This window comes from Somniosus microcephalus, chromosome 14, assembly GCF_052327205.1.
Source record: "Somniosus microcephalus isolate GS21.2 chromosome 14, FLI_Smic_1.0, whole genome shotgun sequence".
Classification (NCBI taxonomy): Eukaryota; Metazoa; Chordata; class Chondrichthyes; order Squaliformes; family Somniosidae; genus Somniosus; species Somniosus microcephalus.
This window is the reverse complement of record NC_141000.1, coordinates 86,721,325-86,734,441: the sequence shown is the minus strand read 5'-3', so window position 1 is coordinate 86,734,441 and position 13,117 is coordinate 86,721,325. Positions and strand designations below refer to the sequence as shown.

Here is a 13,117-nt window from a genome sequence, read left to right as displayed (position 1 = left end):
AACCTGCTCCCAGGAGGCGGGTTGCCTATTTAAATATTATAATGAGGCTGGCACCCACCATTTCAAATTTAACTGGGGGCAAGTGGATTTCCCTGGCCTCGGGGAACCCAACAGCTTAAAGGGAGGCGAGGACTGCTAGATCCAGGATGTAAGTGCCGTTCCACTTACCTACTGGACCAAGCGTCCCTGCCTCACCCACCCCCAGCGATTGGATCGACCCATTCCGAACTCTCCACAAGGCCTCCAATCTCCCCCCACCTCCGACCTCCCCTCTCCGGCCCCCGATTAACTTTCCAGCCTCGATCCCTTCCTCGCTCACTCCCTCTCTGCAGCCTAGTGCCGCAGGCCTGCCCACCCGACAGCCGGACAGCCTCTCCATCTGGCTGGCTGCGGGCGGGAAACAGAGCTTTGAAATGTAAATCAGGCATTGCCGTTAAATTCGGCTGGGCCTGCAGGGAAACCCGTTCTCCTGGGTTTCCCGACCGCTTTCTTGTTTCCCCTGCTCCCCTACCGGCCTCCAGATTAAAATTCTGCCATAGACTTTTATAGCACAGTGGTGTTTTTATCGATACACTGTCATTTCCTCAAAATTTCAATTAAATTAGTTAAGCGTGATCTGTTTTTAAATCCATGCTCACTATGCCTAATTAGCCCATGTCTAATTGTTCACTAATTTAATTTAATTCTGTATACTATGGACTTTAGGGACTTGTTTTCCTCTGCTTTGCCTCCCAAATGTACCTTTTCTCGGGGAGCAAAGCAGGAAGAACGAGCTAAGGCTAGTTATGTTGGGTCTCCGCACCAATTGTGCTGCTGGCATTATTTCCTGTCGTGGGCCTGGCAAGAGCCACTTCAATGTACCTCTGAAGCTTTAGTATTTAAATTTTATTTTAAAAGGAGTCAAATAATCTCACATTGATCTGTAGCTAGCTTTCCTTTTATTTCTACTGTTGTAAGTCTAGTGTTGGCTTCCCCCATATAAATGGGGTGGTGAGCGCCATAATGCTGAGAAATTTCAAGAGATCAGCTGCATGTTGTAAACAAGTGAAATAATCCTTTTTAGGCCATCTGTTTGGAAAAACAATCTGATGTTTACTGCTATACTAGGGGTGCAGTTTGGCTAGCTTTTTTTTGGCTTGCTGGAGAGTTGCTAGAGGTCACGTTCCCCTTTAACAGACCGGGGGTCCTATTTGCCCTACCCTTGTACATGCTTATGTGGAGGAAGAGGAGGATAAATAGGAAGCACTCCTGGATGCCAGAGAAGTGAGACATCATCATTGGAGGAGAGCACCTACCTGAAGAATCTTATTGGCTCCACAGGCAGTACTTTTCTGGACCCAACAGTAGAGCAGTGCCTTCCTAGGCAGGAATGTAGTTGGAGAGCTCTACAACCTTATGTAGGAAGCCCTGTAGCCACACACGCCAGGGTTGGTACAGAACTGCCAGTGATCATCACCATCAGCTTGAATGAGTTTGCCTCATGATGTTTCCAGGGGGCTCTGGCTTTAATTCACAATACTTTCTCATGAATATATTAACTCTCAGCAAACACTATTTGCCCCATCGCCTGCAATAAATAAGAATCAATGCCATTTGCAAACCCATCCTACTTATCTACCAGCTACATAGTTCCTCTTCTCTAAATATTTCTTATTCCTGCCTCACAAATGAAACTTAATAAATGCAGCAACTACAGTGTCATATTTATTTCCTAAAATGTAATGTTTCCGTACCTAGTGCCTACTTACCACAGTGCTTCCCCTTCCTAGTAGATGTGTGTTCTTTACTACCTATTCTAGTGCATTTTTTCAATAGTATCCCCTTGGGTGCCAGCTGACTGCCTGAACGAGGCTCCTAGTATCGAGGAGGCTCTCAACCTCTTGTGAGCATGACATTCGGAATGGGCCAGCTTACGGTTGCTTCAATTCTGGTGTGCGCGCAGCTTGGCCCTGCCTACTTCTGGCTCCTATGAAGTCATCGGAGGGGAGAAAAAGGGTTGGACTGGTGTGGGGGTGTTTCCATCAGCACTTATTATTAACCCTTGGTATTCTGTGGATCATCCAAGGCACAGTAATGAAGTAATACACCATAGACAAAAATGTTTAGTTTTTGTTGCACTCCTTAACTGACCTACATATTACTGTAGTATTGTGAAATTCAGGATTGCCCCAGTATAATCAACTCATCATCTCCTATCAAAAAAAATTGTAGTTTGGCAATTAAATTGTTTTAAAAGATTTGCCTGATTATTCATAAATTATTAATAATTTAGAATTTGATGTTTGTTTCTGCCTTACAGGTTAATATTATAAAATGGTGCTGAATGACTGGATTACATGTTTTTTTAATAGGTGGCCAGCACTAGTAACCTCGTGACAAGTAGTACACCGACTACTCTGGCTGTAAATGCAATGCAGATGCCTGTATCCAGTGCTGGTGTGACCAGCTTCAGCATTTCGGGTAAGAAGTTGCTGCTAATTAAACAACTGTATACAGGGATTATGTGGTGCAGTTTGCTCAACATTATATAATTATCTTTGATTTTAAATCCATTTGAGACAGAGGGAATGAAGATCTTTGCCTTCTTGATACCAAGTGGCACAGTGTGTTAGAATACTGTTCTTTTGAAACTAGCAGATCCATCAGCATTGACTTCCGTGCAAGGTGCTTGGTGAGTAGTGTCATGGCCAACATGGTTAGGTTATAGTCCAACTTCTCTGGGTGGTTCATCCATTTGTGATATTCGCTGAACATTTCAGGATTACCTATCTATCATTGGACATGTTTCATATGTCATTGGACATCAGCAATTCTCCTTCTGTTCGAGGGCAATAATTGAGAGGCTGGAGTCATACAAAGGAATAAAAACAGAAAATGTTGGAAATACTCAGCAGGTCAGGCAGCATATGCAGAGAGAGAAACAGAGTTAACGTTTCAGGTCGATGATCCTTTGTCAGAACTGGAAAAAGTTGGGGATGTAACAGCTTTTTAAGCAAGTGTAGGGGCAAGGAAAGGGAGGAGGGGAGGAAAGAACAGAAGGGAAGGTCTGTGATAGGATGGAAGGCAGGAGAGATTAAAAGACAAAAGGGATGATGGTGCAAGGCAAAAGGAGAGGTAATGGGACAAGTTAAGAAACAAAAGATGACTCTAGATGAGGTGTAAAGGGCAATGGCAGAATCATCAACAGCTGCCTTGGTTTTTTTTTTCTTTTTTTCTCACATGGCAGCTGTTGATGATTCTGCCATTGCCCTTTACACCTCATCTAGAGTCATCTTTTGTTTCTTAACTTGTCCTATTACTATCTCCTTTTGTCTTGCACCATCATCCCTTTTGTCTTTTAATCTCTCCTGCCTTCTATCCTATTACACCTTCCCTTTTGTTCTTTCCTCCCCTCCTCCCTTTCCTTGCCCCTACACTTGCTTTAAAAAGCTGTTACATCCCTAACTTTTTCCAGTTCCAACGAAGGGTCATCGACCTGAAACGTTAACTCTGTTTCTCTCTGACCTGCTGAGTATTTCCAGCATTTTCTGTTTTGATTTCCAGTATCCGCAGTATTTTGCTTTTGTACTAGCACAAAGGAAGATGGTTGTGGTTGTTGGAGACCAATCACCTCAGCCCCAGGACATTGCTGCAGAAATTCCTCAGGGCAGTGTCCTAGGCCCAACAATCTTCAACTGCTTCATCAATGACCTCTCCATCATAGGGTCAGAAGTGGGGATGTTCGCTGATGATTGCAGTGTTCAGTTCACTCGCAACCCCTCAGATAATGAAGTGGTCCATGCCCGCCTGCTGAAAGACCTGGACGACATTTAGGCTTGGAGTGATAAGTTGCAAGTAACATTCGCACCACACAAGCGACAGGCAATGACCATCTCCAACAAGAGAGAGTCTAACTACCGCCCCATGACATTCAACGGCATTACCATCGCCGAATCCCCCACCATCAACATCCTGGGGGTCACCATTTACTAGACCAGCCACATAAATACTATGGCTACAAGAGCAGGTCAGAGGTTGGGTATTCTGCAGCGAGTGTCTCAAAGCCTTTCCACCATCTACAAGGCACAAGTCAGGAGTATGATGGAATACTCCCCACTTGCCTGGATGAGTGCAGCTCCAACAACACTCAAGAAGCTCAACACCATCCAGGACAAAACAGCCTGCATGATTGGAACCCCATCCACCACCTTAAACATTCACTCCCTCCATCAACAACACACCGTGGCTGCAGTGCGTACCATCTACAAGATGCACTGCAGCAACTCGCCAAGCCGCCTTCGACAGCACCTCCCAAACCTGTGACCTCTACCATCTAGAAGGCCAAGGGCAGCAGGCGCATGGGAACACCACCACATGCAAGTTCCCCTCCAAGTCACACACCATCCTGACTTGGCAATATATTGCTGTTCCTTCATTGTCGCTGGAACTCCCTCCCTAACAGCACTGTGGGAGTACCTTCACCACAGGGACTGCAGCGATTCAAGAAGTCGGCTCACCACCACCTTCTCCAGGGCAATTAAGGATGGGCAATAAATGTTGCCTTGCCATCAACGCCCACATCCTGTGAACGAATAACTTTAAAAAAGCATCCCTTTTCTGGCAGTGAATGTTTCTGTATACCTGTTGTATGAATTTCCTCATTCTCTCATAAATTCCTCAGATGATTCAAAAATTCTTGGTAGCCCACTCAGCATCAGAAGTCATAGTTGTCCAATATCCTAGAATTGAGCAATGCTTGTCCAACCTTATTATATTATAGCAGGGCCCTCCTTTATCAACTCTCTGATCAGAACCTTCATTCGGACCCTGCTGAGTTTCTATTTGACAGCTTGGCTTTTCAACGCCAATGATTCTTGGGCCATGGGCTCCTCTCTGCAGTAGCAGATACACTATGTTTCTGAGAAACTCTCCATGATTAGGATGTTCTACTGAACAGCTTCATCTGTTGTCTTGCAACATCTCAATTATTTTGTAAGACCTTCTTTACTTGGTATCCCTAAAACTAAAACAGGTTTCATATTATATTGGCTGTGGTATTCCTTAACCCCTTTCCATTTAGCTCCCTTGGGGATCACATTCTTGTCTCACTTTTTGTAAAGGCTGTGTGGAAATTTAAGCCTGTCTGAGTCCCACTGGTCCTTCTCTGAATCTATGTGTGATTCTCAAGCTATAGGCTCAAGAGATGTTTAATAGATCACATTTTATGTGAGCCTTATTGGTGGCTTTGGTTACCAAATTTCAGGTTCTGATTAACCTAATGTGATGGCATACTGATTAACAGTACCTTAGACTTCACTCTAATTTACTACAAAAGGTAGTCTCTCGTTGCTATCTTGAAGAGAAGATTGTCAGTTCATCCTTTTAATTACAACCTCATCATTGTAGGTTCCAGTGAGCTTAGAGCTCTGGAGTTCCATGTGGAATGTGCTAAGTTTTTAACGAGCTGTTTGAGGCCTATGAACTTTTCATTGAAAAAGCTGGCTCAAAGCCAATTAGCTAAAAATGCATGCTTTACAGAAAGAATAGAGACATACAGGTGATGTCAGCATATCAGAAAATGTCATTCCTCCCCAGATGATGTGAATCACTGTGCCTACTCCTTGTGTGTGGAAAATGCATCATTTCTAACAACAAAAAAGATGCTAGTGGGTAACCTTTCTGACAGGGTAGTCCTCCAGTGCATATGGAAAGCTGCAAGGCACTGGGCAAATTAACCAGATCGACTCAGCTGCTGCACACATTCTTCTCATAATTAGGAATCTACTGAGACAAATATTGCAGCATGCTGTCCTGGTCATGAGGGCTAGAAAGTTTGCCATGGGCAATTATCCGTTGCCATTTATGGCAGAAAAAACTAATGCCACTACTTTTACAGGATTGTTAGGTGAAATGTGGATGCCAGAATGGATAGCTTCAGTAAAAGCATTGGCAAAGCTTATAATCATTCCTTGCTTTAACCCCTAAGTGTCCAGCTGAATAAGCATAGCACCCAGAGGAAAGCTACTTTACCTAAGTAGGTTTGCCTTAGGGACAAAGTATCACAAGGGTGGCTAATAAAGTGTAAAAACTATAGAAGGTTTCTACCCAGTTAATCCAGTGATTCCAATTCTTTGCATTTCTCTATGGTAGAAGAGACTTCTACAAGAAAATTACATTTTCCAGGGAATGGCAGCTACTACTTTTGGATACATGGGTAAGGTGACCGCCCAATGAGGTAGCACTTTACATGGTCTTCTGTGAAATTCAGGGGAGTGATTTTCTCAGCATAGTTTGAGGAATCTTCTAAACTGCAAGGTGCAGAAATTGCTTCTGCTGTGCTATGGAAAAGGTTCTTTTGGCCTGGAAAACTCAACTTTTATCCCAGTTACTTTGCAGTACCCAAATACATTGGGGGGGAGGGGGAGTTCTGAGCAATCCAGAGCTTTAAACCTTGATGTCTTCCATGCTGAAAGACAAGTTCAAGGTGGGAACTCTAGTGTAGATTTTTCACACCAGGGAGCTGGTTTCTGTGTTCAATCAAAAAGACACATTTCTATACAGGACGGATGGGATCTTGCAGGATGTGTCTGAGATTCAAAATTGATAGTTGCATCAGTACAGAATGGTCAAGTTTAGCCTGATTTCACCACCTAGTTTGGTTGTCATATTTCTCTTTGTGATAGTAGTCTGCAAGTGTGGTGATACTTGGATAGCTGGTTGATGAAATACTTACTAGTAGGTCAATTAAGGCGGCCATCCAGCAAGTAATAAGACTGCTGGAGTAGTTTGGATTAATGTTCTATTGGGAAAAATTCTAATTATACTCAACATGTCCAGTCTAGAAGCAGGCTCCAATGAAGCATATGTCTTCTGTTATTTCGGTTCCATAGGATAGATCCACAAAAAATTTAAAAATTCAGGTGGAATCCAGCATATGTGTAGTCCATGATTCAAATATCATCAGCCTACATGCAGCAGTCATCTTTGTGGGATTTTTTACGCAATGCAGTATAAGATTTCACAACTTGGTTGCCTATGCAGAATCTGTCCTGAGAAGTTGCTGTAGATCAAGGAGCCTTCACTCTACACTGGTAGTTATAACCTACACTTTCTTTCCTAGTTATCTACAGCTTCCGTCGCTATGGCTAACATTAGTATCCGCTTCCTTGCTTGCAGAGGGTGTTTTCATCCCCGTGCAATACTGGTACATCAATAACCTTCAGTTTTGAGCAGTTTAGTTGGATTCAAGATGACTCCTGGGCTGTCGGTTCTCTAGGGAGCTCCTTACTGTGCACTTCTATCCTGGGCCATCCTTTGCCCTTTCTCCGCCAATCTCCTCTCTTCCACTGTTTAAGTTTCCCCGGCTATAATAGTGGGCACATTTTAGCCCCAACGACAAGCTAGCTGCTAGTTTAAACTGCCACTACCCATCTCCCGACCATGCCTGCTCTTTGCTTTCCTCAGTGACCATTGGATTTTTTCTTAATTTTGGCTTCCAAATTCCTGGACTTCTCTGGACATCAAGACTACACTTCTGCACTGGATTACACCGTAAGACTCAGCTGCTGTGTCTCTGATCTGCTGCTCAGATGCTTCAATTTTAAAGTAGCTTTTATCAGCTTACAGCCCTTCCCCACCATTGCTGTTACCTGCTGAGCCTATGACTGGCCTACTGGTTTTTCAGCTACAGTCTGGTGTAAAAACAGAAAATGTTAGAAATACTCAGCAGGTCAGGCAGCATCTGTGGAGAGAGAGAGAAACAGAGTTAACGTTTCAGGTCGATGACCTTTCGTCAGAAAAGTCTGGTTCCTGGCTAGAGTTTCACGCTCCTGGGCTGAAGTGCATTTCTCTGCCGCTTCTGGATCTTATGGTGACCTTCAACTTCGCCACTCTTTTTCCTGCCTCGCGATGATTTTGCACACCACCTGGATCTTCATTCCCATGGAAATATCGCTGTCAGTGCATCCTCCGATACTCTACCCTTCAAACAGCTTCTGGACTTCACTTGCCCGCCACACTTGTCTCCGAAGTTGGTCAACAGTTCGTCGAGGCTCCATGCCAACTCCACCCTAATTACGTCAACTTTATCCCACCACGGGACCTCTGACTTCAACTCTGGACTCCCTCCTATTGTTTCCCCTCTGTTTCCCGTTTACTACCAGGATATATGTATCCTAATAATTGCTACATAACCAGGCCTGTGTAACTTGAGTTTTCTCTGTGTCCGTTCGTGTGCATGTTTTGGCTGCTGCTCCAGACCCGAGCCCATCACTACTATTTCCAATTTTAATTTTTTTAACTTAATTTCTCTTTACCCCTCCTAGGCCCCTCTCTTCTGTCATCATGCTTCCTTTCATTTCTCCCCCCTCGGGTACTCTGCCCTCCCAAATCCCTACCCCAACCCTTCATCACTGCTCCACCTTCCTGCTTTCCCATGCTTGACTCCCTCGTAGATAAGCCTCCAGCTTCCCTCTGTGCCTCTCTTGGCATCCTCCGATGGGCCCAACGAGGCACTCATGAGAACATATGAAATAGGAGCAGGAGTAGGCCATACGGCTCCTCGAGCCTGCTCTGCCATTCAATAAGATCATGGCTGATTATCGACCTCAACTCCACTTTCCTGCACGATCTCCATATCCCTTGGTTCCCCTAGAGTCCAAAAATCCATCTATCTCAGCCTTGAATATACTCAGAGACTCAGAAATTACAGCCCTCTGGGGCAGAGAATTCCAAAGATTCACAGCCCTCTGAGTGAAGAAATTCCTCCTCATCTCGGTCTTAAATGGCCTGTCCCCTTATCCTGAGACTATGCCCCCTAGTTGTAGACACTCCAGCCAGGGGAAACAACCTCTCAGCGTCTACCCTGTCAATCCCCTTCAGAATCTTGTAAGTGTCAATGAGATTACCTCTCATTAGAATAGAGTCTCTCTTCTAAACTCCAGAGAGTATAGGGCCATTCTACACAATCTCTCAACATCAGACAGCCCTCTCATCCCAGGAATCAATCCAGTGAACCTTCGCTGCACCACCTCCGAGGCAAGTCTATCCTTCCTTTGATAAGGAGACTAAAACTGCCCAGCACTCCAGGTGTGGTCTCACCAAGGCCCTGTACAATTGTAGCAAGACTTCCTTACTCTTATACTCCAACCCCCTTGCAATAAAGGCCAACTTGCCATTTGTCTGTCTTATTGTTTGCTGTACCTGCATGCTAGCATTCTGTGTTTCTTGCATGAGGACACCCAAATCTCTGAACACCAACATTTAATAGTTTTGCACCAGTTAAAAAATATTCTGATTTTCTATTCTTCCTACCAAAGTGAATAACCTCACATTTCCCCACATTATACTGCATCTGCCACCTTCTTGCCCACTCACTTAATCTGTCTATATCCCTTTGCAGGCACTTTGTGTCCTCCTCACAGCTTACTTTCCCACCTAGCTTTGTATCGTCAGCAAACTTGGATACATTGCTGAAAATGCTAGAAATACTCAGCAGGTTAGGCAGCATCTGTGGAGAGAGAAACAGAGTTAACGTTTCAGGTTGATGACCTTTCATCAGAACTTTTTTCCAGTGCTCCGAATTCCCACTCTCTCCAAATTCCCGACTTTAACACTGTTTAGAAGCTCATGGACTTCTTTGTCACTAAGATTTAAACCATCTGTTCAGCTGCCTCAGCCGCTTACCTCCCTTCCCCATGCCCACCGGTGTGTCAGCTGTGGCTCAGTGGATAGCACTCTTGCCTCTGAGTCAGAAGGTTGTGGGTTCTCGCACCAGAGACTTGAGCACAAAAATCCAGGCTAACACTCCAGTGCAGTACTGAAGGAGCGCTGCACTGTCAGAGGTGCCGTCTTTCGGATGAGACAGTAAACCGAGGCCCCCGTCTGCTCTCTCAGGTGGATGTAAAAGATCCCATGGCACTATTTCGAAGAAGAGTAGGGCAGTTTTCCCTGGTGTCATGGCCAATATTTATCCCTCAATCAACATCACTAAAAAAAAAAAACCCAGATTTTCATGTCATTATTACATTGTTGTTTGTGGGAGCTAGCTGTGCGCAAATTGGCTGCCGTGTTTCCTACATTACAACAGTGACTGCACTTCAAAAAATACTTCATTGACTAAAGCGCATTGGGACGTCATGAGGTCTTTCTTTCCTTCCCTCCCTCCCATGTTAGCTGATATTGTTAATGGTTCTCTCTCCTCCCCTTCAAATCTGCCATCATCACCCCTCTTCTCAAAAAAAACAAACCTTGACCCCTTGCAAACTACCGCCCCATCTCCAACCTCTCTTTTTCCTCTCAAGTCCCTGAACGTGCTGTCGCCTCCCAAATCCATGCCCATCTTTCCTGGAACTCCATGTTTGAATCCCTCCAATCAGGTTTCCGCCCCCACCACAGTACTGAAACTGCTTTTATCAAAGTCACAAATGACATCCTATGTGACTATGATAAAGGTAAACTATCCCTTCTCGATCTGTCTGCAGCCTTTGACACGGTTAACGACACCATTCTCCTCAACGCCTCTTCTCCATTGTCTAGCTGGATGGGACTGTACTCGCCTAGTTCCATTCTTAGCTATCCAGTCGTAGCCAGAGATTCATCTGCAATAGCTTCTCTTCTCACTCTCACACCGTTACCTGTGATGTCCCCCAAGTATCTATCCTTGGTCTCCTCCTATTTCTCATCTACATGCTGCCCCTCGGCGGCGACATCCGAAAACAGTGTCAGTTTCCACATGTACGCTGACGACACCCAGCAATACTTCACCTGCACCTCTCTCGACCCCGCAACTGTCTCTAAATTGTCAGACTGAATGAGCAGAAATTTCCTCCAACTAAATAGTGGGAAGACTGAAGCCATTGTCTTCGGTCCCTGCCACAAACTCCGTTCCCTAGCCACCGACTCCAACCCTCTCCCCGGCAACTGTCTTGAGGCTGAACCAGACTTGGGGTCATATTTGATCCCGAGTTGAGCTTCTGATCACACATCCACGTCATCACTAAGACCGCCTATTTCCACCTCCGTAACATTGCCCGACTCCACCCTTGCCTCAGCTCATCTGCTGCTGAAACCCTCATCCATGCCTTTATTACCTCTAGACTTGACTGTTTCAACACACTTCTGGCTAGCCTCCCACTTTCGACCCTTCGTAAACTTCAGGTCATCCAAAACTCTGCTGCCCGTGTCCTAACTCGCACCAAGTCCTGTTTGCCCACCACCCCTGTGTTCGCCGACCTACATTGGCTCCTGGTTAAGCAACACCACGATTTTAAAATTCTCATCCTTGTTTTCAAATCCCTCTATGGCCTCTCCCCTCCCTATCTCTCTAATCTCCTCCAGCCCTACAAACCCTCTGCGATAGCATCTGCACTCCTCCAATTCTGGCCTCTTGCGCATCCCCGATTTTAATCGCTCCACCATTGGCAGCCGTACCTTCAGCTACCAATGTCCTAATCTCTGGAATTCCTTCCCTAAACCTCTCCGCCACTCTGGAATTCCCTCCCTAAACCCCTCTACCTCTCTGGGATTCCCTCCTTAAATCTCTCCGCCTCTCTACCTCTTTTTCCTCTTTAAGACGCTCCTTAAAACCTACCTCTTTTCTGCCCTAATATATCCTTATGTGGCTTGGTGTCAAATTTTGTTTGATAACATTCCTATGAAGCGCCTTGGGATGTTTTACTACGTTGAAGGTGCTATATAAATACAGGAAGTTGTTGTTGTAGACCTTGAATGATTTCAGTGAATATGTTTTTCATCAGAGGGGTGAGGGTATGGACCAGTATAGTATAATCAAGCAGTGTACTCTGTCATCAATGCGCTGCTTTGATGTTATGCAGATGTAAATTTGATGGATTTATTGGTTCTTTTGGCTCAGCACTTCATAGAGAGCATAATGATGCACTGTTTATTCAAGCCCCAATGCGATCCGTATTATTTGTTTTAAACAAATAATCTTCTGATGACGCTTCTGATCAACAAGATCACACAAAACTTGGACTTGTGTAGTGCCTTATCCCATTGAAATATCTCACTGCTTCACATGAAGGCAGTGGCTATTACGTGGACAAACCTAATGAATAATGGCTCTTGAGAGGGTTGGCTAAGAACAACGGAAGTTCCAGAAGGTGGTGGTTGTGTATTATTAGTGTCAAAGAAAGCTACTTTTAATGGTCTATAACACCAAGAGGAAGTGTTCTATTCACTGCGTTTAAAGGACCACCTCTTCAGTGTGTTGAAACAACTTGAATTTACATAGCGCCTTTAATGTAAAAAAAAAGGTCCCACGGTCTTTCACAGCAGTGTAATCAGACACAAATTAGCACTGAGCCAAAGGAGATATTAGGAGATAAAAAGAAAATACTGCAGATGCTGGAAATCTGAAATAAAAACAGAAAATGCTGGAGATATTCAGCAGGTCAGGCAGCATCTGTGAAGAGAGAAACAGAGTTAACGTTTCAGGTCGATGACCTTTCATCAGATATTAGGAGGGTTGACTAAAAGCTTTGTCAGATGTGGGTTTTAAGGAGGGTCTTAAAAGAAGCGGGAGAGGTTTAGCGAGAGAATTGCTGGGGGTAGGGCCTAGACAACTTAAGGCACAGTCACCAGTGGTGGGGCAAAGAGTGGGGAATGTACAAGAGGCCAGAGTTCGAGGAACGTAGAGTTTGAGGAAGGATTGCAGCTTCAGTTTGCTACAGTGTGATAATGGTTTTTAAAAGTTTTCTGAGAACGCATATTGGATTTTTATGGCTTTGGTAGGAACAGGAATGAAAATCCTGAGCCTCCATTTTCTCCCAGCTGCCTGTTGTACCAGTGCTAAATGGGAGGAAGCCCAGCCACTGAGAATCTGGTCTACTTCAGCTTCCCCCTCATTTTACGATGTCGATTGTATCAGCCAGGGAAACTACATGCCCATATTTGGATATTGCTGTTGGAACTGAGATGGTAATGATGTGCTGACATTATACATCCAATTTTCTATCATTTCCACTTTTACACCCAATCATGTTACTGCCCATATAAAACAGGCACCTCAAGAAATTGACTCTTCACTGCGGTATGGTTCCACAGCTGCTCGGGGCCTTCCAGGATCTCAAACAAGCAGCCATTCTTCATGTGAGCCTAGACAACAACTGTAAGCAGG

The 13,117-nt window shown here is 44.7% G+C and overlaps 1 protein-coding gene across 6 annotated transcripts in view; it reads left to right on the top strand.

Moving 5' to 3' along the window:
• Positions 1–13,117, top strand: part of LOC147107654 (POU domain, class 2, transcription factor 1-like) — a 148,898-nt gene that overhangs the window by 124,254 nt on the left and 11,527 nt on the right. For all 6 annotated transcript variants that reach the window (XM_086006865.1, XM_086006867.1, XM_086006870.1 and 3 more), the window contains one exon: positions 2,352–2,460. In XM_086006865.1, the coding sequence (XP_085862991.1) occupies positions 2,352–2,460 (109 nt within the window). The remainder of the gene's footprint in view (positions 1–2,351; positions 2,461–13,117) is intronic.